This window comes from Haemorhous mexicanus, chromosome 21 (assembly GCF_027477595.1).
Source record: "Haemorhous mexicanus isolate bHaeMex1 chromosome 21, bHaeMex1.pri, whole genome shotgun sequence".
NCBI lineage: Eukaryota > Metazoa > Chordata > Aves > Passeriformes > Fringillidae > Haemorhous > Haemorhous mexicanus.
Window position 1 is genome coordinate 8748423 of NC_082361.1, and position 27688 is coordinate 8776110.

General features: G+C 52.5%; 1 protein-coding gene across 2 annotated transcripts in view; it reads left to right on the plus strand.

Moving 5' to 3' along the window:
• The window catches only part of WHRN (whirlin), a 59757-nt gene that overhangs the window by 11710 nt on the left and 20359 nt on the right, over positions 1-27688 (plus strand). For both annotated transcript variants that reach the window (XM_059865113.1, XM_059865114.1), the window contains exons 2-3: positions 7832-8047; positions 23155-23280. In XM_059865113.1, the coding sequence (XP_059721096.1) occupies positions 7832-8047; positions 23155-23280 (342 nt within the window). The remainder of the gene's footprint in view (positions 1-7831; positions 8048-23154; positions 23281-27688) is intronic.

A 27688-nucleotide genomic window follows, 5' to 3' on the forward strand; every position in this document is an offset into this window, starting at 1 on the left:
CAACACATCAGACATGAGGCAAAGCCAAATCTTATCTGAGGCTGCAAATCCCTGCAGTGGCTTGAGAAAGGAGATGGAGATGCAGCCTGCACTGCCTGATTCTGCACAGGGCATTAAGGAGGTGGAATTGATTATTTCTCATTTCTCATTTTTATTTCTTATTTCTTATCACCTTCTGGGCGAGGTTAAGTGTGCCCCTCACGTCCCAGAAAACTCGCAGGGTGAGTTCTGCTCTGGCTTTGGGGGGTATCTCTGCAGTCAGTGCACACAGGACAATTTCTGGGTCTGGGAGGAAAAAGTTTTCCCTTGTAGAATTCCCACCCAGAGCCCCCTTGTGATGTCCCCCTGTGCTGGGCATTGCTGGGGCCACCTCAAATCCTCTGTCCAGTTCTGGGCCCCTCAGTTTGGGAAGGAGCTGGAGGGGCTGGAGTGTGTCCAGGGAAGGGAATGGAGCTGGGGAGGGGCTGGAGCTCCAGGAGAGGCTGAGGGAGCTGGGAAGGGGCTCAGCCTGGAGCAAAGGAGGCTCAGGGGGGACCTTGTGGCTCTGCACAACTCCTGACAGGAGGGGACAGCCGGGGGGTCGGGCTGTGCTCCCAGGGAACAGGGACAGGAGGAGAGGGAACGGCCTCAGGCTGGGCCAGGGAGGCTCAGGGTGGGCACAGCAGGAATTTCTCCATGGAAAGGGGAAATTCAGACCTTGGCAGGGCCTGCCCAGAGGGGTTTGGAGTCCCCATCCCTGGAGGTGTCCCAGGAAGGGCTGGAGGTGGCACTCAGAGCTGTGGGCTGGGGACAAGGTGGGGATGGGGCACTTGGATTTATGGTCTGGGAAGTCTTTTCTGACCTCAATGATTGTGGAATTCTGAGATTAGAACTCTGCTGAACAGCTCCTCCTTATGTCCCAGGAAGCTGGGATGATCTGCATGGTCATGTGGGCAGGTTCTGCCCCTCTCTCTTGCTGTGGTGCCTTCATAAGCAGGGCTGGCAGCAAAATTGGCATGGGAGGGCTGGTGCCAGCCTGGTGGCACTGGGACACCTCACTGGGAATGGGGACAGTGAAGTGCTCAAAGCCTGGGCAGCAGCTGGGTGCAGGGCCCAGCAGGATAAAGGCTTCCAAGGGAGGGGACACAGTGGGGAAACCTTCTTTGGGCTCCTGTCCCAGTGCTTGGTCTCTGCACTGGAAGAAGTTCTTCCTCATGTCCAGGTGGAACTTCTGGGCATCAGTTCCTGCCCATTCCTCCTGTCCCATTGCTGGGCTCCTGGAGCAGAACCTGGGCCCTGCTCTGAGCCCTCCCTGCACACAGGGCTGGGGTCTGGCCTTGGTAAAACCTAGGGGGGAAAAACCCCAAAATAGAGGGGAAGTGCAGCATTTCTCCCAGTGCAGGGAGATGGATGGAAACTCTGCTCTCCTGGAGCTCAGCACAGCAGCTGCTGCTGGATTCTGTCCTGCTTTGGATGCAGGTGGAAGCTTCTCCCCCTTGGCTCACCTGGTGCCTCGTCACTCTGCAGCTCCTGGTGCCAAGTGCTTTGTTAAAGTCTGGTTCAGAGTGTGGCTGCACAAAGGTTTTGTAGATGTGTGCCAGCTCCTGTCCCCAGGCCTGCTGTCCTTCAGTGGGGATCACCTGCTTTGCTGTTATCCCAGGGAAACTGAGGCAAAGCTGCTTCCCTCTCAGCTCCTCTCCCAGCCCTGGCAGCTGCAGTTTAAGGAGCTGCTGCCTGATGGACACAGAGCTTCCTGGAAGCTCAGATGTTTGAGCAGAACTCACTTTAGTGGTCCCTGTCACTGTCACATTTTCTGAAAAATCCCCTTGCCCAGGATTTCTTCTCCTGGGAAGCTGAGAAGCCTCAGAGAGAAATGAAAACAATATTATCTCATTTGCTTCTCCTGTGTTTTGCTGCTTTGGAATGTGGCTGGAGATTGTTTATCCAACATGTGAATTGTTTTTACTTAATGACCAATCACTGTCCAGCTATGCTGGGACTCTGGAGAGTCATGAGTTTTTCATTAGTATCTTGTTAGGCCTTCTGTCTGTATCCTCCCTCTATTCTTTAGTATAGTTTAGTATAGTATTCTTTAATATAATATAGTAACATAAAATAATAAATTAGCTTTCTGGGAATATGGAGTCAGAGTCTCAATTCCTCCTCCATCTGGGGAGCTCAGAAAACACCACAGTCACCAGGTTGGGGAAGGGGTTTGCACCCTCACAGGGAAGAGTTTCTTCCCAATCTCCAATCTAATTCTACCATCCCTCAGTGTGAAGCCATTCCCCCTTGTCCTATTACTACATAATCCCTCTAAAAGTCCCTTAAAAATCTTTTGTGGGTGTCACTGTCCTCCCCCAGCTGTGATCACCCAAAGGGTCTCCAAAAGGTGCAGGTCAGGAGGTGACCTGGTCCAAAAGGTGTGTCCTGAAAGGCTTCTGAGTGAGGGAGGGTCTCTGGTGGGCTCCTCTTGCAGCCCTGGGCATGAGCAGGGAGGGGTTTTTGGGAAGGAAATTGTGCTGGGCAGGAAGCTGTGTGGTATTTTCTGGGGTCCCTCGTGGCAGGGAGGAATGATGAATCTGACTCCATGTTCTCAGAAGGCTAATTTATTATTTTATGTTCTATATTATATAAAAGAATGCTATACTAAAACTATACTAAAGAATAGAGAAAGGATACAGACAGAAGGCTTAACAAGATACCAATGAAAAACTCATGACTCTCTCCAGAGCCCTGACACAGCTGGACTGGGATCGGTCATTAAATCAAAACAATTCACATGAAACCAATGAAACAATGCCCAGTTGGTAAACAATGTCCAAACCCCATTCCAAAGCAGCAAACACAGGAGAAGCAATCAGATAATCATTGTTTTCATTTTTTTCAGTTTCCCAGGAGAAGAAATCCTGGCCAAGGGATTTTTCAGAAAATATGATGGTGACAAAACTGCTTCTCACTGAGTACAGGAGGGACCTCAGTAAATGTACATAGGACTCTACAGAGTGTCCCCAGCCTGCTGCCTCTCTGGCAGACACTGTCACCAGCAGTGTCCTGCTGGGCTCTCCCAGCTCTGTTCACTCCCGTGCCCCCTCTTGGATGGAGGCTGCCAGGGAGCCCTGGCTCTGTGCAGCTGCTGCCCTCCCCTCGGGCTCTCTGCTGTCACCTTCATGCATAAAACATCTCCCTGAGCCCAGATCCCTGCTCCTGGTGGCCCTGTCAAGGGAGCTGCAGGGGGACATAAAAATCCCTGTGTAAACCTCTGGCCTCTCATCCCTGCTAATTTCCCTGTGCCTCCAGAGAGCAGCTCTGCTGCTGTGCCTGCCCTGCCAGGGGGTGACATTTGGCTCAGGCTCAATGGCTCTGCCAGGCTTCAGCAGCCACTCCTGCCCTGTCCCCGGATCAGCTGTGACACTCCAGGGTGCCCAGGGTGGAACCAGCCTGTGCCTGGTCCCTCCTCCTGTGCCTGGTCCTTCCTCCTGTGCCCTGTCCTTCCTCCTGTGCCTGGTTCCTTCTCCTGTGCCCTGTCCCTCCTCCTGTGCCTGGTTCCTTCTCCTGTGCCCTGTCCCTCCTCCTGTGCCCTGTCCCTTCTCCTGTGCCCTGTCCCTTCTCCTGTGCCCTGTCCCTTCTCCTGTGCCACTTCCCTTCTCCTGTGCCCTGTCCCTTCTCCCGTGCCCCTTCCCTTCTCCTGTGCCCAGTCTCTCCTGTGTGGTACAGACCCCGAGGTTTTCTCTGCTCCTTCTCCTCCCTGCCAGGATGGATTCTCTGGGGAAGGGAGGGAAGGGGATCCCTGTACCAGTCCAGTCTTTCCCCAAACACCTCCAGGGATGGGCACTCCAAAGCTCCCTGGGCAGGCCCTGCCAGTGTTTAATCACTCTTTCCATGAGGAAATTCCTGTTGGTGCCCACCCTGAGCCTCCCTGGCCCAGCCAGCCCTGGAACAGCCTGAGGCTGTTCCCTCTCCTCCTGTCCCTGTTCCCTGGAGCACAGCCTGACCCCCCTGGCTGTCCCCTCCTGTCAGGAGCTGTGCAGAGCCACAAGGTCCCCCCTGAGCCTCCTTTGCTCCAGGCTGAGCCCCTTCCCAGCTCCCTCAGCCTCTCCTGGAGCTCCAGCCCCTTCCCCAGCTCCGTTCCCTTTCCTGGACATGCTCCAGTTCTTCCTTTGAGGGGCCCAGAACTGGACACAGGCACAGGGGCACAGTGATGCTCTGCAGACTCCAAAGAGATTTATAGAGGTGGTTCCAGTTTGGATGAGCAAAGAACATTTCAGGGGGTCCTGTACCCCATCTGACAGGGATCCCTTGCCCTGGTAGCTCTGGAGTAGGTGAGAAGGGTCCCTGCCACCCCCTGCTCACTGATTTCTGTGCAGTTCAGCCCACCCTGACCCTGGCTGTAGGGCAGCTTTGGCTCAGGAAGCTGCTCTGTGCCCTGAAGCCTGGCACAGCCACGGTGCCCATGGGAGAGGGGTGCCCAGGAATGGGCAGAGGGCTCAGAACCTGCTCCACCATTCCAGAGAGACCTGGGCGGGCTGGAGCATGGGGAGCAGCCCAGCTGGGCTCTGAGAGCCCAGGGAGGGAGGAGATCCCTGCAGGGATGTGTTTGAGCTGCAGGAACAGGGGCTGCAGCTGGGGAGCAGCAGGGGGGTGAATGCTCTGTGGGTGTCCCCAGTGGTTTTGCAGTCCTTGTGGCAGCCCTCGGGCACATGGTGACCTTGGAGCACGTGACAGGTCTGCAGCCAGGTTGCTGTGTGTGATGGAGATGCTGAGCTGGGCTTTGAGCTGGATTCTCTGTGCTCTGGCAGGGAGGAGCAGCAGTGCTGCCAGGTCAGGGCTGGGGTGCAGCCAGCCCACTATTCCTGACAATTTACCCTTTATCCTTAGGAGCTGCTGGTTTTAGTCCTTCCCAGCCACAAGCTTTGCTCAGCAGCTCCTCTGCTTAGTGGGGACAGCAGACCTTGCAGGGCAGCTCATCAAAATGATGTATACTTGGGAAAAAACCCCAAACACCTTTCTGAGAGCAGATCTGCAGTGCTGAGGCCTCTGGAGGGATCAGCACTTACAGCTGTCTCCAGGGAGAACTCCTCTGTGTTAATTGAAGTTTCTGTGTCAGCTTCTCACAGTGGAAGCTGGAGGGGCAGAGGAGCTAATCACCTCCTCTGGCCCCCAAGGTCATCTCTCTGTGTGCTGGTTTAAGTGTGAGGATGTATTTAGCAATTATTCCTCTCATTAATTGACTGCTTGTGCTGGGGCAGGTGGCTGGTAACTCAGTGCCTGAATTTCTGGAGTGCTGTCCATGTTCCCTGGAGGCACCAGGAGCTGTTCCAGTGGCAGAGCTGGAGCTGAGCAGAGCTGGGGCTGAGCTGAGCCTTTTCCCACACTGGTTTTGTCTGCTGCCAGCAGAGTCACTGAGAGGCAGAGATCCACCTTCAGCCTGGAGGGGAGAAGGCTCCAGGGAGACCTTGGAGCACTTTCTAGTGCCTAAAGGGGCTCCTTTATTAGGGGAAGGTGAAGTGAGGGGGCTGGAGAGGATTGGGACAAGAGTCAGTGCTGCTCTCCAGCACTGCCCCCTGTCCTGCTCTGACTCCTCCAGAGCTGCAGGAGCTGCTCAGTGCCAGGTTCAGCCCATCCTGGCCATGGCTCTGCCCCCCTCACCTCCCCACTCTGCTCCACTCTGCTCTTTCCTGGCTGATGGGGAGGCTTTTCTCTGTGTTTTCTCAGCAGCAGCTTTGCCTTCACTGTGTTGCAGCCAGGAAAGAACAGAAAAATCCCAGCTTATTATGCAGCTCCATCATTCAGCAGATGGCTGCAGAAGAGCTGGAGATCTGGAGGTCTCCAGAAGTGCAAAGCTGTGGGATTCACATTCTCTGAACCTGGGAGGAGCAGTGAGAGAAGCAGAGAAAAGAATGATCAAAACAATTCTTATCTCATGGGCTGCTCCTGTGTTGTGCCAAAGCAGAATGCAACATGGAGATTGTTTACCCACAGTGATGGTGTTTTGTTTCCTTGGCCTGTCAGGGCCAAGTGTGTGTGCAGACTGTGGGCAGTCATGAGATTCTGGACCCTGCCATGGCAGGGGTGGCACTGGAGGGGCTTTAAGGTCTCTTCTAATCTGTGCCACCTGTGGATGTGGAGGGCAGGAGCTCAGAGTGCATTCCTGCCCTTCCTCCTGCAGTTCAGATCTTTCCTCAGGTGTTCCTGTGAGGCTTTCCTGGCTCTCCTGGCAGTTCTGATTATTTTCCTTTTCTTTTTTGGGGAGAGGCAGCCTGAGTGAAAACCCTGGTGAGGGAAGAAGGAGGAGGGAAGGGAATGGCTTCTGTAGTGACACCAGGGCAGTGTGGCCAGTGCTGGGCCTCTGACAGAGGGAAACCATCAGCACATCAGTTGAGTTTGAGTTAAGTGCTTGTGCAGATTCAGTGTAGATGTAATGTAATATAGTGTAATATAAAATAATATAGTATAATAAAGTAATGAATTAGCCTTCTGATATCCATGGAGTCCTCCTCGACATTTCCTGCCTCCCTCAGGGTTGCCCTGATTTCTGACATGAAGCTGTGTCTGCCTGAAGCCCAGGTGGCCCTGTGGCCATTAACTGTTGTGGTGTTGTGAGGGTCCCCAGGACGAGGTGAGAGATGAGAATTGACTCCAAGTTCTCAGAAGGCTGATTTATTATTTTATGATACTATATTAAAAGACAATTATATAATAAAACTATACTAAAAAGAATAGAGAAAGGAGACATCAGAAGGCTAAGACAAGAATGATAATAAAAACCTGTGACTGACCAGAGAGTCTGACACAGCTGGGCTGGGATTGGTCATTTGTAAGAGCTGAAATGAGGGATGCAGGACTCCAGGCAGCTCTTCAAAATGCACTTTATTGTGTCCAAGATGTCACAGCCATCCAGGGCTGTGGGTGACAGAGCTGTGCCCACAGCTGTCAGCTCCAGCTGCAGGCAGGCCTGGAGACCCTTTGGTTTTAGTTACAATGCATTATATACTTTTCTTTGCTGAGCATCTTAATTCAGTAGAACCAATCTATCCCTTAACTATTAACTACAGCCTATCATAACTACTGTAAATACCATATTCATGTTACTGTTCTCCAATCACTAAAAGTCAGTTCAAGCCAGACGTTGTTTTTCAGTTTTCTTGCAGTAGAAAATTCTCAGACATTTTTTCTGCTTGCCACATTTGCTGACTTGTTTGCCTGTGGAATCTTTCTGCTTGGTAAAAACATCTTCTTGTTTGGGGTGGGTTTATCCTTTGCTCTAAGTCATAAAAACCCCTTCTAACTAACACACCTTTGCCTTCTTGGTTAGCCAGGAGGCTCAGCAATTCTTTTCTTCAATATCAAAACTTGCTTCCATCTCTATTCCTTCTTCAGATTCTACATTTAAAAATCTTTCTGCCAAGCATACATATGTGTTTCTTGTCAAACTTTCCCAACAGTCATTAAGTAAAAACAATTCACATGAAACCAAAGATGCACCTGTTGGGAAGCAACCTCCAGATCACAATCCAAGCAAACAGATAATTATTGTTTACATTTCTTTTCTGAGACTTCTCAGCTTTAAAATCCTGGCAAAGGGATTTTTCAGAAGATATCATGGTGACTCATTAACCCCTTGTCCTTGGCTTGACACAGCTGGGCTGGGATTGGCCATCAATTAAAAACAATTCACATGAGACCAAAGATGCACCTGTTGGTGAGCAACCTCCAGACCACATTCCAAGCAATCAGATAATTCTTGCTTACATTTCTTTTCTGAGACTTCTCAGGAGAGAAATCCTGTTGAAGGGATTTTTCAGAAGATACCATGGTGACTCATTAACCCTTGTCCTTGGCTTCCTTGCAGGTGCTGAAGGGCTGCAAGAAGCTGAACCTGTCGGTGCACTCGGTGGGGCGCATCCCGGGGGGTTATGTCACCAACCACATCTACACCTGGGTGGACCCCCAGGGCCGCAGCGTGTCCCCCCCCTCGGGGCTGCCCCACCACCAGAACAGCTCCCTGCGCAGGGACAGCGAGAAGAGGAGCCACCTGCAGCTCCTGCAGGAGGGGGATGAGAAGAAGGTGAGCAGAGGGGGGTCAGACAGAGCTCTGGGGGGCTCTTCCCATGCAGGTGCCAGCCCTCTTTGTCACCCTGGGATTGTCACCTGTGTCATTCTCTGGCTGGCTCTCCTGAATCACAGAATAGTAAGGTTGGCAGAGACCCCTAAGGTCACTGAGTCCAACCTGTGCCCTAACCCCTCAACCAGACTATAGCACCAAGTGTCATGTCCAGGCTTTTTTAAACACATCAGAGATGGTGATTCCACCACCTCCCTGGGAAGAGCATTCCAGAGCAATTCCAGCATTCCAATTCCTTTATTATTCTATCAGTGAAAAACTTTTTCCTAATATCCAGCCTGTACCTTCCCTGCTATAGCTTGAGACTGTGTCCCCTTGGACAACCAGGTTTTCTCCCTTGGGTGTATCTTTGCCCCCAGGAGCCCTGGAGGATGGGATGGGGTGGCTTTGTTCCAGGGAGGAGCTGGGCTGGAGGGGAGGGATTGCCCAGTCTGGGCTGGCAGGGAAGGTCCTGCCAGGAGCAGCCACCAAAGCATGAGTGGGTTTCAAGGTTTGGGTTTTTCTCACCAGGTTGTTTGGCTGGACATTGAGGGCCCAACATCCATGTCCAGCCTGCAGACAGGACAGCTCTGGGAAGAGTTCAGAGCCCCTTGCAGGGCCTAAGTGGGCTCCAGGAGAGCTGGAGAGGGAGTGGGAACAAGGGATGGAGGGACAGGACACAGGGAATGGCTCCCACTGCCAGAGGGCAGGGCTGGATGGAATATTGGGAATTGGGAATTGTTCCCTGGCAGGGTGGGCAGGCCCTGGCACAGGATGCCCAGAGCAGCTGGGGCTGCCCCTGGATCCCTGGTAGTGCCCAAGGCCAGGCTGGACGGGGCTGGAAGCACCTGGGACAGTGGGAGGTGTCCCTGCCATGGCAGGGGTGGCACTGGGTGGGCTTTAAGGTCTCTTCTAATCTGTGTCACCTGTGGAGCTCAGAGTGCATTGCTGCCCTTCCTCCTGCAGTTCAGATCTTTCCTCAGGTGTTCCTGTGAGGCTTTCCTGGCTCTCCTGGCAGTTCTGCCTTAGTAAAAAAAATACCCCTCCGCAATTCTTCTCTTCTGCAAACACTCTGAAATAAATGAGATTATTTTCCTTTTCTTTTTTGGGGAGAGGCAGCCTGAGTGAAAACCCTGGTGAGGGGAGGAGGAGCAGGGAAGGGAATGGCTTCTGTAGTGACACCAGGGCAGTGTGGCCAGTGCTGGGCCAGATCCTGAGCCTGTGACAGAAGGAAACCATCAGCACATCGAATTTCCAGCCCTGCTCCCTGGCTGGGAGCTGCCCTCCTTTAGCAGCCCTTGGTGTAAGGGAAGCCAGCACAGGCTGTTCAAGCTGCAATATTTGATCTCAGGGATTTGATGTCTCCTCTCCCTCACACTTCCCACGGCCAGCCAGGCCTGCAGAGGTGTCACTGCAGAGTCACAGTGCTCAGGTGCCCGTGGAGGGAGGGACAGAGGGACAGGGAACCTCATCCTATACAAGCAGGACGTGGTGTTTCCACCACATGGGCTATGTTTCCAATAATGTTTCCTCATTGCCCCCCGTGGAATATCAGAGTACTGCCCTAGGAGTCAGCACTGCCTTCCCAGAGACACAGAATTGCTTGGACCCTTAGCTATTTCCATCCTTTTATCCTGATATCACTCTGTCTGTGCCCAAAATGTCCTCAGCTCCTGCAAGGGTCTGTGAGCTTCCCATCTCAGCCAGAGGGAGAGAAAAATCTAATACAGGGTGAGGCACTTGGCTGATGAAATATTCATGTGGGCCACAAGGGAGAAGGGCCTATTATTTTTATTTTAAGGAGAGGAGGAAAGCAGGCTCTGCTGGCTGGTGTCCCCACCCCCTGCCACCCAGTGTCACCTTGACAGAGCAGCAGCAGCTCTGGGCAGCTGTGGGGAGTTGTTTCTGAGCACATCCTTCCTTCAGTCCTGGCTGGGTGTGGGTGTGAAAGGCTCAGACACCAGGAGCTGAGTGTCCCCTGCCTGTGGCAGTAGCAGCTGTGGGTTTCTCTGGGTCTGGATTGAAGGCTCTTGAGACAGTAATTCATGTTGGGACTCAAGTGTTTATTATTTCTTATCAGTAAAACAGTCTCACTGCTGTGAGTTGGGCAGCTTTTCATTAGAAGGCACAAAGTGGCCAACAATCTCTTGGTACAAGGTCTTTTAAGGCTAAACTATCCAATTAAGAACTGACACCTGGATTATTTTCCCTTTTAACCCAATAACTGATCCCAAAGTGCTGCAATGGGGACTTTACTGCCCAATTACAAAATGCCACCCAAACCCATGGAGAAAGAGGAAGAAGAAGCATGAAGAAGAAACCCAGGACAGCACTCTGTGCCCTCCATCTTGCTTCCATCCACAACATCCTAAAAATCCCAAAACCTCAATTTCTCACCCAGTGACACACCCACACTGCTCTCTATAATCTATTGCACACTTTTGTGGATTCCAGTCTATCTTGAAGTCTGGGAAACTTTCTCCATGAATGAGGATCAAAGTCAGAGCTCCCCTGGGGGTCAGGGCACCCCAGAGCAGACAGAGAAATATTCCTGGTGCTCTGGGTTTCCCCACCTGCCCCTGTCCCAGCCTCCTGTGGTCCTGGCACTTGTGAGCCCTGGGGAGCTGTGCCAGCCCTGGGTGTGCTCCTGCCCTTCCTGGTGTGTGCACCTGTGCCCAGGTGTGAGGAGTTGCTCTTCCCAAATCTGAGCTTGTGTCCTGCCATTCCCTGGTGCTGCTCCAAAGGTCAGGCAGCCCTTTGGCTTCTTCAGGGGATCCCACACTGCTTTGGGTTGGAAAAGGACCTTAAAGCTCATCCTGCCATGGGAGAGACACTTTCCACTATCCCAGGGTCCTGCCAGCCTGGCCTTGGGCACTGCCAGGGATCCAGGGGCAGCCCCAGCTGCTCTGGGCACCCTGTGCCAGGGCCTGCCCACCCTGCCAGGGAACAATTCCTTCCCAATTTCCCATCCTGCCCTGCCCTCTAGCACCTTAAAGCCATTCCCCCTTGTCCTGGCACTCCAGGCCCTTGGACAGTCTCTCTCCATCTTTTATCTCAGGCCTTTCAGGCCACACTGAGGTCCCCCCAAAGCTTCTCCTCTCCAGGTGAGCAATCCCAGCTGTCCCAGCCTCCCCTCCCAGCAGAGCTGCTCCATCCCTCTGATCCCCCTGGTGCCTCCTCTGGATCTCCCCAGCAGATATCACACTCTGAGCCCAGGACAGGGGGCTGGAGCCCCGCTGTTAACCTGGGAACAATCCATGACAGCTGCAGGAAATCTTTGCAGCTCTCAGTGATGGAGGTGTCTCGGAATCTCTGCTGGTCAGGATAACCCTGAGATGTGTTAGAGTCTCTCTTCCCAGCCCGGCAGCTGAAGAAGGAGTCAGGATTCTTCAGCTGTGGTTTTCAAGGTTGCTTAGGTTCTCTTTTCTAATACATTCTTTCTCTTGCCTGCTGAGATCTGTCCAGCAGGTCAGTCTGAGGCACACTGCCCACCCTTGGGCTGGTGTCAACATTTTATACTAAAAACTACATGTACTTTATTGACAATTACTTTCCAGTACCTATCACCTGTGTTAGACAGTCTGTTCCTACTCCAAACCAATCCAAAAGTGTCACCATCACCCAGAAGATGGAGGCTAGGAAGGAGGAGAAAGGAAGACACGCCCACATTTCTCCATTTTGGGACCCTGAGTCCCCATTCTAAAAACCCCAAAAATCTATTTTTCACCCTGTGACAGACTAACTATCATTCTACCTAAACTTTCATGGCTTGTAATTCCTCATACAAGGTTGAGGAATTACAATTTTTTCCATGGGTCAAAATCAAAGGCACAGGGCTCTTGGGCTCTGTGCCAAGGTCTCTGAGCCCCCTGGCAGGGGCTGGAGCCATCCAGGGCAGCAGAGGGATGGGTTCTGACAGAGAAGGAGTGTTCAGCCTTCTCCTGGCCCCACTCCCTGCTGACAGGCCAGCAGGGACATTGCTCACTGCTGTAAGTGCACAAGGCTGGGCATGCACTTTGCAGCATCTCCACTCCTGATTTCCCATCCGTAAGAGCAGAAAAAAAGAAAATTACTGGCTGCAAGCACTCTGGAATGCTCGAGGCTGCCCAGACACCTCTGTGTCCAGAGGTGCCTTGCTGTGCCAGCTGGTGCTGGCAGCAATTCCCCCTGAGGGCAGGCCCTGGCTGTGCTGGGCAGGGGTCATTGGTGGGACATTTTTGCTGTGACATACAGGCTGCAGGGCATGGATGAGCTGAGCTGCTGTGGCCTGAATTACTGAGCACCCTGGAGGGGTGGAAACGTGTCCCAGAGCAGGGGAACAACCTGCCTCCAGTTTTCTCCCTTTTTATTTCTATGTGTAGATTTATGGGTAGCTACAGATAAAGAATTAACTGCTGAAAGTGGGGTTATTCTGTTCACAAAAATGCAAATAAATGCAACACATCCCTGGTTAATTCAGCCCAGTCAACCAGAACTGACAGGCACTGTTTGATTTGTGGGTGGTTTTACATTCTGAGAGGAAAATTATTGGTTATTTTGTTTTATCCAACTCTCTATTTCCATTCAATCTGAATGCCCTGGAATGAATGTGGCAAAGCTTTCACACAGGCTGTGGGGAAGCAGAGCAGCCCCAGCCCTGCAGCAGGAGGCTGCAGTGATGTAACCCCACAGGCAAATCCACTGCCACAGCTCAGCACGGCTGCAACACCTCTGGAGTGAAAGGGACACTCCCAGCCTTGCCAAGGTTCAGTTCAGGGCTGCTGGAGGCATCTGGCACTCTTCTGTGGCATTCACATTCTCTGAAAAATCCCTTTGTCCAGGATTTTTCTCCTGGAAAGCTGAGGAGCCTCAGAAAAAAAGGAAAACAATTCTTACCTCATTTGCTTCTCCTGTGCTGTGCTGATGTGGAATGTGTTTGGAGATTGTTCACCCACAGGTGATTGTTCCATTGCATTCTGCTGGGAGTTGTTTTCACTCTTTGGCCAGTCAGGGCCAGGCTGTGTCAGGGCTCTGGAGAGAGTCAGGAGTTTTCATTATTATCTTTTTAGCCTTCTGTCAGTATCCTTTCTGTATTCTTTAGTACAGTATAGTATTCTTTAATAGAATATAGTATCATCATGTAATAAATCAGCCTTCTGAGAACATGGAGTCAGATTCATCATTCTCTCCCCTTGTCAGTGGCCTGCATTTACAATAATCTTCAGGCACTGGAATATCCCTGTCCTCTCCAGCCCATCTGCATGCCCAGAAGGAGGGTTTGTCACTGAGGTTGAGGGTTGGTTACCTGAGGCTGAAGGATTTGTTATGCAAAGGCATGAAATGGAAAGCAGCACTGTGACTGAGCCTTCCAGGGATCTGTGGGATCATGAGCTGAGTGATGGTGGAACTGAGCCTTCCAGGGATCTGTGGGATCATGAGCTGTGGGATGGTGGAACTGAGCCTTCCAGGGATCTGTGGGATCATGAGATGAGTGATGGTGGAACTGAGCCTTCCAGGGATCTGTGGGATCATGAGCTGTGTGATGGTGGAAGTGAGCCTCCCAGGGATCTGTGGGATCATGAGCTGAGTGATGGTGGAACTGAGCCAACCAGGGATCTGTGGGATCATGAGCTGAGTGATGGTGGAACTGAGCCATCCAGGGATCTGTGGGATCATGAGCTGAGTGATGGTGGAACTGAGCCTTCCAGGATCTGTGGGATCATGAGCTGAGTGATGGTGGAACTGAGCCTTCCAGGGATCTGTGGGATCATGAGCTGAGTGATGGTGGAACTGAGCCTTCCAGGGATCTGTGGGATCATGAGCTGTGGGATGGTGGAACTGAGACTCCCAGGGATCTGTGGGATCATGAGCTGAGTGATGGTGGAACTGAGCCAACCAGGGATCTGTGGGATCATGAGCTGAGTGATGGTGGAACTGAGCCATCCAGGGATCTGTGGGATCATGAGCTGAGTGATGGTGGAACTGAGCCTCCCAGGATCTGTGGGATCATGAGCTGTGTGATGGTGGAACTGAGCCTTCCAGGGATCTGTGGGATCATGAGCTGTGTGATGGTGGATCTGAGCCTTCCAGGATCTGTGGGATCATGAGCTGAGTGATGGTGGAACTGAGCCATCCAGGGATCTGTGGGATCATGAGCTGTGGGATGGTGGAACTGAGCCAACCAGGGATCTGTGGGATCATGAGCTGAGTGATGGTGGAACTGAGCCTTCCAGGGATCTGTGGGATCATGAGCTGTGTGATGGTGGAACTGAGCCTTCCAGGGATCTGTGGGCTCTCCCTGGTGGGCTGAGCTGTGGGACAGGGTGGTTGGGCTCTGCCTGCCTCGGGTGCCTTTGGGCAGTGGGCTCCAGCCCCACAGGCAGCATTCCCTGGGGCTTTGGCCACGTTTTCCTGAGGACACTGGGGTTCCTCCGTTCCAGCTGTGGAAGAGTCCCCCCCAAAGGGATTTTGGGATTGGGATTTGGCAGCTGGCTTGGCTTCCCCCATCCCCTTCCAGGCAGAATCCAGGCTGCCCTGAGCAGGGGTCAGGGGCTGGGGGAGCAGACTGGGTGCTGAGGTCTGGGCCAGGTTTTCAGTGTAGACCTGACCTAGCACTGGAGAAGGGAGGTGTGGATGAAGGGAATGCTGGGCTGAAGGAGCTGCTGGCAGGTTCAGCCTGTGGCTGCCCAAGGTGTTGGAGATCCTTGTTTTCCATGGCTGTGCTGTGTTTTCCATGGGCAGGTGCTGTATTTCCCAAATGTAGCATTTTCCTGGTGAGTGCAGTGTCTCATCAGAGCCCTGTGCCTGCAGGGGGAGTCACCAGTGCTCAGGAAGTGTGAAAGGAAGGGTTTGCAATAGTGCAGGGCTCTGGGAAATGCTGCTGGAGCCAGGCCAGACAGAGCAGCAGGTGACATCCCCCAGTCCATCCCAGAATGTCACAGCCTGCTGGAAAGCTGGGACCTGCTTCCCATGCTCACCTTCTGCTTCAGAGCACTTGGATTTTTATTGTCTGCCCAGGCTTAGCGTCCTCTGGATTTGTCACAGCAGCACCCAGAGCCATTTGTGCTGTGAATTGTCATTGATGGACTTCTGGGACTGACAGCTTATTTCATTAAAAGCACTTTGGAAACCCTCAGACAGTGAAAACTCGGAGGGGCTGCTGAGCTGGGAGGAAGATGAAGTGTGCAGAGCACTCTGGCAGTGCTGGGAGTTCTCGGAGAAGCACCATTCCATCAGCTGAATTGGTGCCTTAATGTGCTTATTGCCAGGGGAGCTGCTTATGCCTGCAAGCTTTTGGTGCAGCAGCAGAAAGAAAACATAAAAAAGGGAGTGTGAGCATCTCCTCAGCTTCAGGCACTTCTGGAGCCAAAAGCAGCAGTAATTATTATTAAAAAAAAATTAAAATATCTGTGCTAATATTGCGTGGCTTGAATGTTTGAGACATGCTGGTGACTACTTGAGCATGAAGGATAAGAGATGCAGGAAGGGGAAGGAAGGATTTCTCTCTGTTAGTCTGTAATGACATTTGCAGTGTGAATGATCCAGCTCCCCACGTCTCTCACTGTTTGCTTGCTCTGACCTTGCTGGGATTTTGTTTACAGCTTGAGGGATATCCAGGCTGGTGGGAGGCTGGTTCAGTTCCCTGTGGGGCTGGAATATGGGATGGGAGCCACTGGTGCAGAGAGTCCTGCAGATTAAAGGCAGAGAATGGTTTGGGTTGGAAAGGACCTTTAAACCCCATCTAATCCACCCCCTGCAGTGGTTGGGGCATCTTCAGCTCCATCAGGTTGTCCTGAGCCACATCCAGCCTGCCCTCCCATGTTTCCAGGAGTCACCCTTCTGCCTCAGGCATTCTGTAGCCCTGTCCCAGCAGCTTTACCCAGAAATGTCCTTTGTGTGACACCCCAGCCCAGCCTGAGGGCAGCAGTTCCACCTCTTGGTTATTTCTGGCACTTTTGATGCCTTGTGCAGGCTGCCCTGGAGCAGAGGCTGGACACAGCTAAAGAATAAAGCAGGGATTTATTAAAGGCCTCCATGGATCCACCTTGGGCAGCACCAGAGCCCAGCCAGGGCTGCACCCAAGATGACCCAAAATGGCCCCAAAATGCACGGCCGGGCACGGGGTCTCTCCCTGGGATCAGCTCTGCTCCATTTGCACCTTGCAGTTCATTGTCCCAGCCCAGCTTTAGCCCAGGCACTCCCACCCTGCTTGTTTTTCTCTCTCCAGCCCACGGGGTTTGTGCTCCTGGGCTGAGATTTGGGTCATTTGTCCTTGGTGCCCAGCTGGAGCAGGAATTGTTTTGTCTCCCTGCTCTGTGCACAGAGCTCACCATCCCCTGATGTGAAGCCCAGACCCACCCACCAAAGCAGCACAGAATGTGAAAAATAGAAAAGCTGAACCTGAGGCATCACTTGAAGCAGAAGCAGCCCCCAGCAGTGGTGTTGGTGTTTGCCCAGCCCTGCCCTGTGTGGGCTCAGCAGGAGCTGCACTGGGGCTGGGATGGGCACAGGACCTGGTTTGGTCCCTGTCCCTGGGCTCTGTGTCACCCCCCAGCCCTGGGAGCTGCTCCCTGTCCCCAGTGCTGGACACTGGGGGACAGCCCAAGTCCTGGCATGGCCTTAGGGAGCTGCCCTGGGCAGGGGGTGATGGTGGCACAGTTCTGGTGGCCCTGGCACCCCCAGGTGCCCCCAGGACTCAGTTAAAGGCTGTGAGGCAGCTCTGCCTCCCCACACTCGCTGTGTGCAGGATGTCTAGACACAAACTGTGGGGTTTCCTTGGGAAGCAGGAGGAGGATGAGCCCTGCCAGCCTCCCCAGGCGTTGTTTGTGTTGTGTGGCAGCAGTAATGGCCTGGAAATAGCTGCCAGCATGGCTGGAACCTCCTCAGCCACCCAGCTGCGTGCTGAGCCCTACGGGGGCAGGCTAATTCCTGCCTGAAAGGCCTTTTTCTAATGGCAAATTGAATCTGTCAACAGGTAATTCCATAAAGCCAGGCAGCAGCAATCCTGTGCAGGAATCAGCTCAGAGCAAGTGCCTCACTGATGATGGCATTTTAAATTTTTTTGCCTTCATTTCCTGCTACAGGAGATGGCAGATGTTTCAGCCTTGAAACAGAAATTAAAACTGTGACTTGGACTTCCTAATGGTTCTGTGTGGTGCCTGCAGGAGTCACCTGGGGCTGGGCATGGCACAGGGAAGGAGGTGGGCACTGGGCAGTGATGTGCTGTGGAATGCCTGGCAGAGGGTGGGGGATGGCCTTGCCTGGGTGTTCCTGTGCCTCCAGGACCTAAAGGGGCTCCAGGAGAGCTGGAGAGGGACCTGGGACAAGGACATGGAATGACAGGACACAGGGAACAGCTTCAAGCTGAAGGATGAGAGAATTAGATGGGATATTGGGAATTAGGAATTGTTCCCTGGCAGGGTGGGCAGGCCCTGGCACAGGGTGCCCAGAGCAGCTGGGGCTGCCCCTGGATCCCTGGCAGTGCCCAAGGCCAGGCTGGACAGGGCTGGGAGCAGCCTGGGACAGTGGGAGGTGTCCCTGCCAGGGCAGGGGTGGCACTGGATGGGCTCTGAGGTTCCTTCCAACCCAAACCATTCTATTATCTGGGATGTCCTCAGTTTCCCCCACAGAACAGCTGCCCTTGTTTGCAGCCTGGTTTAGGGTGGTGTCAGGACAGTCTGGCTTTAGGAGCTCAGGGTGATCCCAGCTCTCCCTGAGAGAGCTTCAGCCAGGGGGGAGAGTGGAAGCATAAAGTGGAAATGGCCCCAAAATGCCCTCTCTGGGCCAAGCCTTGGCACTGGAGTGTTACTCACACGGGTGCCAGCCTGAGGGGAAGAGCCCAGGCAGAGGGGCTTGGCCAGGGAATGCTGTGTTGAGGCTCCCAGAGGGACCCTGGATCACCACTGGGAACCACTGGGAACCACTGGGAACATCAGCCTCCTCGCAGGTTCAGCTCCATCCTTGGGCACAGCTGGGCTTCAGTGTCACCCCAGAGCTGTGTGTGGGCCGTGGGGCCAGGCTGGCAGGAGTGTGACAATGGGACAGCCAGCAGGCAGGGCCACCCCTCCTGTCACCACCCCAGCTGTGCCATCATTGGAGACACAGGCCCTTGGGAAGGAGAGTGCAAATTGTCCCCTGAGGTCCCCGAGCCCTTGGCATGGAGTGGCTCAGCCTTTGCTTCATCCTGGCAATCAGCCAATCCTCCATTGCCCCTTTGATCCCTCAGGGTCTGAGCTTTTCTATATTGGGAACCCTGCAGTTCTTTAGTGGATAGCTCCAAACTCCACACACAGGGTGAGCTGCTGCTTCCCCATTTTGGGCAGACACAACAATTCCTCTCCAGGCCTGGCAATCAAGGACACCTCACTGCCTCAGGGCCCAGAGATGGACACAAAACTGAGTTTGGGGGGAGCAAACTTGGGGTCAATGACTTCATTACCTGGAGCTGTAATTGGCAGATGAACCCCCAATAATGGCCCAAACTTATAAAAGTGTGAAACCCATGACCCATCATCCATTTTGGGTGTAGGCCCTGGGGGCTTTGTCTGCCCTAAATGTACCTGAAGGGCCTTCAATAAATATTCCTGCTTTTTATTGCCTTAATTCTGTCTGGCCTCTGGTTTTAGGTAGCCCCAAAGGCCTCACCTTCCCTCCCCAGGCTGACCCCAGCACTCTCCCTTCCCCAGCCATTCCCAAAAGCTGCAGTGAGTCCCTGAGCTGGCTGCTCCCAGCTGCTCCCTGCTCTCTGCTGTTCCTGGCAGCTCCTGCTGCAGGCTTCATTCAGGGAGCTGCAGCTATTAGCTGATTAAGAGATGCAATTAAGCCCTGAGCTACCCAACTTTCTGGGCTGCCAGCAGGTTTGCACACACAGCTCAGGTTTGCTGGGTTTTGTGGCTCCAGGATTTCTGTGTCCATGCCTCTGGAAGCACAGGTTTGCTCACACAGCTTTTGTTGGGTTTTGTGGCTCCAGGATTTCTGTGTCCATGCCTTCCCTGCCTCTGGAAGCACAGGTTTGCTCACACAGCTTTTGTTGGGTTTTGTGGCTCCAGGATTTCTGTGTCCATGCCTTCCCTGCCTCTGACAGCACAGGTTTGCTCACACAGCTTTTGTTGGGTTTTGTGGCTCCAGGATTTCTGTATCCATGCCTCTGGAAGCACAGGTTTGCTCACACAGCTTTTGTTGGGTTTTGTGGCTCTAGGATTTCTGTATCCATGCCTCTGGAAGCACAGGTTTGCTCAGTGCAGGGCAAACCATCCTCTGACACCCCTTGGAGGTGTTTATATGGATTGGTGGGATCCCCCCTCAGTCCTCTCTTCTCCCACAGACTCCTCATCAGACAGTCCCTCTCACCTGATGCCTTCAGATTTCAGCCTTTATATTTTTCAAGCCCTGTACTGCATTAGTGCATAACTCTATAAATTCCATATAAAGTGTTAATTAACTGTCTCCACATTTTGGTCAGATCAAACAGAGCAGCTCACGTGGCAGCACCTGAGCAGCAGAGGGACAGGGGGTATCTCTTACTGCACCTGATGCTCTCCCCAGGTGGGGGGAGCAGCTTCTCAGCTTACCAGGATAGTGTTAAAGGGAAATGGAAATGTCTGCCTGCAGAGCTGCCCTCCTGGAGCTACCCCCAGCACACAGAAATGTCATTCAGGGACTTACAGGGGGAATTTTGCCATTCCCAGTCTATTCTGGTGTGATCTGTGATTCCAGGCACCTTGCTGCATTTCTCCTCATATTTTTTTCCCAAACTGGGGGATTTTTTGAGAGGCACAGCTACAGGGGGGGTGAAAAACTTACAGCAGGGAAATCCTGAATGCCATCAGACAGACTGGAAAGTAACAGCACTTCAGAAAAGTTGAATATTTTCTTAATTTTCAAAAACACTCAGCCAAGTCTTCTGTGTTCCAGAGCAAGGTTTCCTTGTGAGGAGAAAACCAAAGTGCCCTTGGATGTGACAGGCAGCTGCTCCTTTGGGTGGCTCCAGTGCCCAGCTCATCTCCCCAGCCTGGAGCACAAAGGTCTCTATAATTCCTTTATAATCCTTCCATGCTAAAATTGTTTCCAGCACTTTCTGCCCTTTAAAGCAGGGAAAGAAAACCCAGGGAACATCAGGTTTTTCAGAGAAGGATGCTGGTACAGGTAGTTGATGTTTTACAATTCTTATTCCAGCTCTGCACCCATTTCTCTAAATCCAGAATTTGGAGCCTGAGGTGGATTTTTGTCCTGCTGCTGATTTCTGTGTTTCTATCACCAAGACAGAAAATGGGTTTTCAATACCAGCCACTCTAAGGCTGGCCTGAATTCCCTCTGTGATGCTGTGTCCTCTAGAAAGATGGATTAATTACTGACTTGAAGCTGGGAATTACTTTTCCATCCAGGTAAATGTGCAAGATTTTGGTTTGACTGCAGTAAAGGGGTTTAAATATAAAAGCCCTTCACAAACAGCTTGTTTCTGGTTGTTTCTATCAGTGTGAAACACATTTTGGCTTTTCTCATTTGTTTTTATTCCTGCTGTCTGCTTTTTATCCAGAAGTGACTCAAAACTTGGGAGCAAAGCAAAAAAATAACCCTGGAGTTATTCATTTTAAAAGTGTCATGCAGAGAGTGAACAAAGGCCAATTTAAATGGAGAGTCCTCGAGGGAGCTGAGCACAGGATTGCTCTGCACTCCAAATTCCCACCTGAACACCAGATATTGCCAGGCCCTGTGAGGAGGAGAGGGTGGATGAAGGCAGGGGGAAGCTGGGTTTGCAGTCAGCAGTTGGTGGGGAGAACATCTGTCCAGGTGCTGCCTGGCAGGTTGTGGGAAGTACGGAATGGCTTCTGCAGTATGTGCTGGATCTATGGAAAGGTTGTCCTGGCATTGTTAATTGGAGATAATTGGGCACGTGATTGTCCCTGTGGGGTTTGTCCTGTGGGGAGTGCCTGGAGTGACCCTGCAGTCAGCTCTGCACAGGGAAGGGCAGAGGGCTGGAGCTGGGCTCAGGCCAGGCTGGGTGGAGGGGGATTGTGGCATTCCCATTCTCTGGAAAAATCCCTTCACCCAGGATTCTTCTCCTGGGAAGCTGAGAGGCCTCAGAGGAAAGGAAAACAATTCTGATCTCATTTGCTTCTCCTGTGCTGTGCTCATGTGGAATGTGTTTGGAGATTGTTCACCCACAGGTGATTGTTCCATTGCATTCTGCTGGGAGTTGTTTTCACTCTTTGGCCAACCAGGGCCAAGCTGTGTCAGGGCTCTGGAAAGAGTCAGGAGTTTTCATTATTATCTTTTTAGCCTTCTGTAAGGATCCTTTCTGTATTCTTTAGTACAGTATAGTATTCTTTAATATAATATGGTATCATCAAGTAATAAATTAGCCTTCTGAGAACATGGAGTCAGATGCATCATTCCTGCCTTCGTTGGGACATTCCCAACAAATCCAACAGGGGATCATGGCTCTGTTTGCTCAGGCAGCAATGCCAGAGGGGGAATTCACAGACAGTGCTGCCTGGCCCCACCCCACTGCTGCTCCTGGGGTTTTGGGGGTTGTTCTCAGGTCTCTGCCCCAGGGATGCACCTGTGTCACCATCCCCTGGGGCAAGCGAGGTGGTGTTGGTTCCTTTCCAGATGCCAAAAGTGCAGAAGACAAACAGCCGGGACTGTCAGTTCAATCACAACAACACCTTTATTGAGGGCCAACAGCAAATGGGATAGAGGGATCAGAAAAGGAAATAAAGGATAGGAAGACAAAGGGGGAAGGGGAATATAGCTACCAACGAGACGGAATCCCCATGGTGCAGCTGCACAGATTCGCTGTCGTCCATGGGGGTTCACCAAAGTCCTCTCAGAAGTTCCAGTTGATACAGTCTCCATCCAAAGGAGAGGCACCTGGCCAAAAGGTGGGGAAGATTCCTGGGCCACTGTGTTGAGACCCCTTGGTCTGTGAGGCAGGGGTCAGCGTGCAAGGACAAGGCACCACTTGTCAGAACTCGTGGGGCAGGTGTGAGTGTGCAAGGACAGGCCACCCTCTGTCAGAACTCGTGGGGCAGGTGTGAGTGTGCAAGGACAGGCCACCCTCTGTCAGAACTCGGGGCAGGTGTGAGTGTGCAAGGACAGACCACCCTCTGTCAGAACTCGTGGGGCAGGTGTGAGTGTGCAAGGACAGGCCACCCTCTGTCAGAACTCGTGGGGCAGGTGTGAGTGTGCAAGGACAGGCCACCCTCTGTCAGAACTCGGGGCAGGTGTGAGTGTGCAAGGACAGACCACCCTCTGTCAGAACTCGTGGGGCAGGTGTGAGTGTGCAAGGACAAGGCACCACTTGTCAGAACTCGTGGGGCAGGTGTGAGTGTGCAAGGACAGGCCACCCTCTGTCAGAACTCGGGGCAGGTGTGAGTGTGCAAGGACAGGCCACCCTCTGTCAGAACTCGTGGGGCAGGTGTGAGTGTGCAAGGACAGGCCACCCTCTGTCAGAACTCGGGGCAGGTGTGAGTGTGCAAGGACAGGCCACCCTCTGTCAGAACTCGTGGGGCAGGTGTGAGTGTGCAAGGACAGGCCACCCTCTGTCAGAACTCGTGGGGCAGGTGTGAGTGTGCAAGGACAGGCCACCCTCTGTCAGAACTCGGGGCAGGTGTGAGTGTGCAAGGACAGGCCACCCTCTGTCAGAACTCGGGCAGGTGTGAGTGTGCAAGGACAGGCCACCCTCTGTCAGAACCTGCTCTAAGCAGGGTTCTGTGAAGCACAGCGAGCACACCTGCAAACAATCACTTGGCACAACATCCAGCAAACATCCACCTCAGCCAGGCCAGAGCTCCTGTCGGGGTCTGCAGGGTCCTTGTGATGGTCGTGAGGCAAATGAAGGAAAGTCCAGACATCTCTTACAACCTGTAGAAGGAGAGAGTGCAGCACTGCTGTGGATCAGCTGATTTGTGGCTGACAGTCCCCCAACACGTGCTGCCCCTTGTGTAGCTGAACCTCTCAGCCCCTGGAGCTTTTCCTCCTGGTTCTCACTGCCTGTCAATCCCACAGGAGCTGCTGTCCAAGCCAGCTCTGGGGCTGTGTCCCACCTCTGCTCTGGACACCAATCAATGTCTCTCCCTGTTCCCCTGCAGGTGAACCTGGTCCTGAACGAAGGGAAATCCCTGGGCCTCATGATCCGAGGAGGGGCAGAATATTCCCTGGGCATCTACATCACGGGTGTGGACAAGGGCTCCGAGGCAGAGAGCACTGGCTTGAAGGTGAGAGTGATCCCAGGGAGGGTGGCAGGTGACCAGGAACATGCCCAGGTGGTGTTGGGGTGTCTCCAGAGAGGGAGACTCCACCTCATCCCTGGGCAGCTGTTCCAGAGTTCTGCCACTCTCAGGGAAAAATATTTCTTCCTCCTGATGCTGCTCCTGGCCCTGCTGGCCCTCATTTCTTCCTTGCTCATTTTTCCTGGTGCTGTGTTTTGTCAGGATTGGGGTTCTTTTTCCTCCTAAAGCCATTTTTGATTGCTCTGATGGACCTTTCAATCAGAATTAGCAGATTCCAGGGAGCTTTGGATCAATTTAATTAATCTCTCTCAGGTTCCCAGTAGGGAAATGGACCCTGGGCCCTGAGGGGATCGCTGGGGATGGCACAGGGAGGTGTAGGGCCATCCTGGAGGTGGCAGAGTGCTTTCCAGGCTGCAGAAATGCTGCTGCAAGCTCCCTGCAGAACCCCAGAGTGCAGGATGGCACCTCTGCCCACACCCCTGGCTGGTCCCCAGCTGTGTCCCAGGGATGTTGGTGGGGCAGTGCTCTGGGGCACAAGACAATTTGTTTGTGGATGTGGAAGGGGAGGCACTGCCTGCAGCTGCTGTGGGTGACACCAGCGTGTTTGTCCCCTGTGCCAGGGTCAGGATCCACCCCCTAAAGCCCAGAAGCCTGCAAGTTTAAATACAGGATGAGAAAGAAGGAGCTGCGTTGTTTTCCTTGGTGTTTTTTCTCTTCCCTGGTTTTGCTGCACAGGGACATCTCTGGTTTTATTCCTTCTGCATGCCCTGGCAGTGAGGAGATGTCACAGGGACAGTCCCAGCAGCAGAACTCCTGGCTGAATCCCTCCATGCCTGCTTGGAATGCCAGCAAATAACCACACTCAGCAGCCAGAGCAGTGCCAGTTCCCCACCCTGTCCCCCCAGGTCCTCCACTGTTGTTTGCACACCTGAGCCTCTGCTTGTTGATTCTGGAGCTCTCCCCCCTGCTGCTCTGCTCTGCAGGCAGTGATTTGTGTGTCCAGCAGGCTCGTGCTGTGTTGGATGTCAGGCTTGGTGTGATTTCAGATCCTCACAGCTGCTTCCCACCCTGATTTGTGTATGCTACAGGCTGTAAATTCAGTGCTGCCTGGAGGTTTGGAGGTAAAAAAAGCCTTTTATGTCCTGCTGTTAGACATGGTGGGGTGTAGATTGCTGCTCCAGGTGGTGGTGAAAGGGATGTGATGCCACAAGGACGCAAGAACTGGGGGATAAATGTGATTTCCAGGTAATTTGTTGCTCTCTAAAATGGAAATATTGTGGGATTGCTCAATGTGGGCTCAACACAACCTGGCTGGGTTGGTGGGAAGGTTCCTGCTGGCTTCCCAGGAGTGGATCCTTCTGTGGGCTTTGCTGCTTCCACTGAGTTTGTTACCAGAATTGAGCTGATTCTGAGGCGGTGTTTAGATGAGAGACGAGGCAGAAATCCTTCCCTGGCAGGGTGGGCAGGCCCTGGCACAGGGTGCCCAGAGCAGCTGGGGCTGCCCCTGGATCCCTGGCAGTGCCCAGGGCCAGGCTGGACAGGGCTGGGAGCACCCTGGGACAGTGGGAGCTGTCCCTGCCATGGCAGGGGTGGCACTGGATGGCTTTAAGGTGCCTTTTAACCCAAACCAATCTGTAATTTCGTCAGTCATTTTTATCTCCTTGTATCTATGGCACCAAATCCAAATTTCAGACTCTTTAAATAATAACTAAAATAAATAATTAATGTTTTACACTTCCCTTATGGAAGGACAAACAAAAGCTATTGAAAGCCAAGCAAAACCAAGGAAGTTCCTTTGAGGCCCAGGAACTTTTGCCAGCTCCAGAAACAAGGATCAAGATCCTGAGATGAGGGTCCCAGAGGAGCTGCAGCCCTGCTGGTGCTGGTTCAGGGGCTGCTGTCCTGCTCCCTCAGCAGGCAGAACTGCAGCCAAAACCAGGCTGGAGCTCTGCACTCAGTCAATAACTCAATATTCATAGGCCTGGCCTTGGGCTGCTTCATGTTTATTCATTTGTGAAACTTCTGACAGTGTGTTCTTGGGCCGTGTTTGAAAATCTGCTGCCTCCGAGGAAGTTCTGAGAGAGAAAAAGTGGGGGTGAGAGGAGGGAGGTGAGTCAGCCTCCTTTGCTTTCAGCTGCTGTCCTTCCTGCCTCCTTCCTGCTGTCCCCAGCGGTGCCTGGCACGAGCTGAGCTCCTGGTGCTGCTCCTGGCCCTGCTGGCCCTCGTTTCTTCCTTGCTCATTTTTCCTGGTGCTGTGTTTTGTCAGGATTGGGGTTCTTTTTTCTCCTTAAGCCATTTTTGTTTGCTCTGCTTGACCTTTAAATCAGAAATAGCAGATTCCAGGGAGCTTGCTCTGAGCAAACAACTCAATATTGAGTTCCCAGAACAAGGGCTGGGGTGAAAATCATGATCCATATTTATCCAGATATGAGAGGAGAGGGAAAGGGAGACTGTAAATAGGAAGAGCTGAATGACTTTACCTCAGCACTGGCTGTCATAGAACAAAGAGTAATTTAGGCTGAAGAAGATCTCCAAGATTGTCTCCAACCATTCCTCCAGCGCTGCCAAGGCCACCACTGCCCCACGTCCCCAAGTGACACATCCACATGGCTTTTAAATCCTTCAAGGGATGGGGACTTTGGAGTCCTTTCAACCCTTCTGGTGAAGATTTTTTCTTAAATATCCCCCCTAAGCCTCCCTGGCCCAGCCTGAGCCATTCCCTCTCCTCCTGTCCCTGTTCCCTGGAGCACAGCCCGACCCTCCTGGCTGTCCCCTCCTGTCAGGAGCTGTGCAGAGCCACAAGGTCCCCCCTGAGCCTCCTTTGCTCCAGGCTGAGCCCCTTCTCAGCTCCCTCAGCCCCTTCTGGGGCTCCAGTCCCTTCCCCAGCTCCGTTCCCTTCCCTGGACACATTTGGTGCCATCTGCAATCTCTGAGTCCCTCATCCCAGTGCCACCCCTTGAAAGCTGCAGCGAGCTTTGAGGTCTGGACAGACAAATATCCTGGAAAAAAGAAGAAGTCAAAACCTTGTGGCTCCCTCAGAGTTTGGGAATGAGCTGCAAAGTGACAAATTCACTGATGAGGTTGTGGTTGTGGTACCCAAGATGTGACATTTCTCCTGATCTTTCCAATGGTGTCACCTTGGTGGGGACAGAAATCTCCTCTCCTGGGAGGCCACCAAAAACCTCCCCCCATCAGTGCCACAACTACTGGCAAAGCAAGCAACCCCCGTGGCAGGGGGAATGATGCATCTGACTGCAGTGATATCAGAAGGCTAATTAATTACTGTATTAGACTATGTTATTCTATTCTATATTACAGTACATCTAAACTGAACCTGCACAAGCACCCAACTGCACCAAATCCTGTGACTGTCTGCTGACAGTCCCGACACACACATGTGGATGCAATTGGTCACCTCGGGTAAACAATCCCCAGAATGCATTCCACATGAGCTCAACAAGAGGAGCAGCAATTGAGAGAAAAATTGTTTTTTCTTTCTCTGAGATTCCTCGTTATGATTCCCAGAAAATATCCTTGGGAAGTTGTGCCTTGCTTTTCTCTGGGAAGAGAAATGCGGCCACACACAAGCACTGCCACCCCAGAGAGCTCCTCCCCTCCCTGGGCTTTCATCTCCCCTCTTTGGGCTGCAGTGGTTGGGGAAAGGACCCATTTCCAGCCAGCCATGGCCCCCTCATTCCCTGTCCTGTGCTGGATTTGCTGGGAATGCCCTGAGGAAGGCAGGAATGATGCATCTGACTCCATGTTCTAAGAAAGATCATTTATTACTTTATGATACTATATTATAGTTAAGAATACTATACTAAAGAATACAGAAAGGATACTGACAGAATGCTAAAAAGATAATAATGAAAACTCCTGACTCTCTCCAGAGCCCTGACACAGCTTGGCCCTGATTGGCCAAAGAGTGAAAACAACTCCCAGCAGAATGCAATGGAACAATCCCCTGTGGGTGAACAATCTCCAAACACATTCCACATGAGCACAGCACAGGAGAAGCAAATGAGATCAGAATTGTTTTCCTTTTCTCTGAGGCCTCTCAGCTTCCCAGGAGAGAAACCCTGGGCGAAGGGATTTTTCCAGAGAATGGGAATGTCACAGGTCTGTCCTGGACCCTTCCCACATGGATCATCTGGATCATCTGCCCTGACCCATTTCCCTCCTGGAGAAGCTGAGCACTCCCTTATTTACTGGGAGCCTTCATTTGGTCAATTCCAAATTGATCCTTACATTTCCTGCCCGTATCTTTAATTTCTTAAGGGCTTTTGGTAATTATTTGTGCTGGAGAGAGGCTCCCTCTACTTTAGTGCTATCTCCAGTATCATTTAGCCTCTCTGCTGGCACTCTAGTGGCATTAAACAGGACTGGTGGCAGT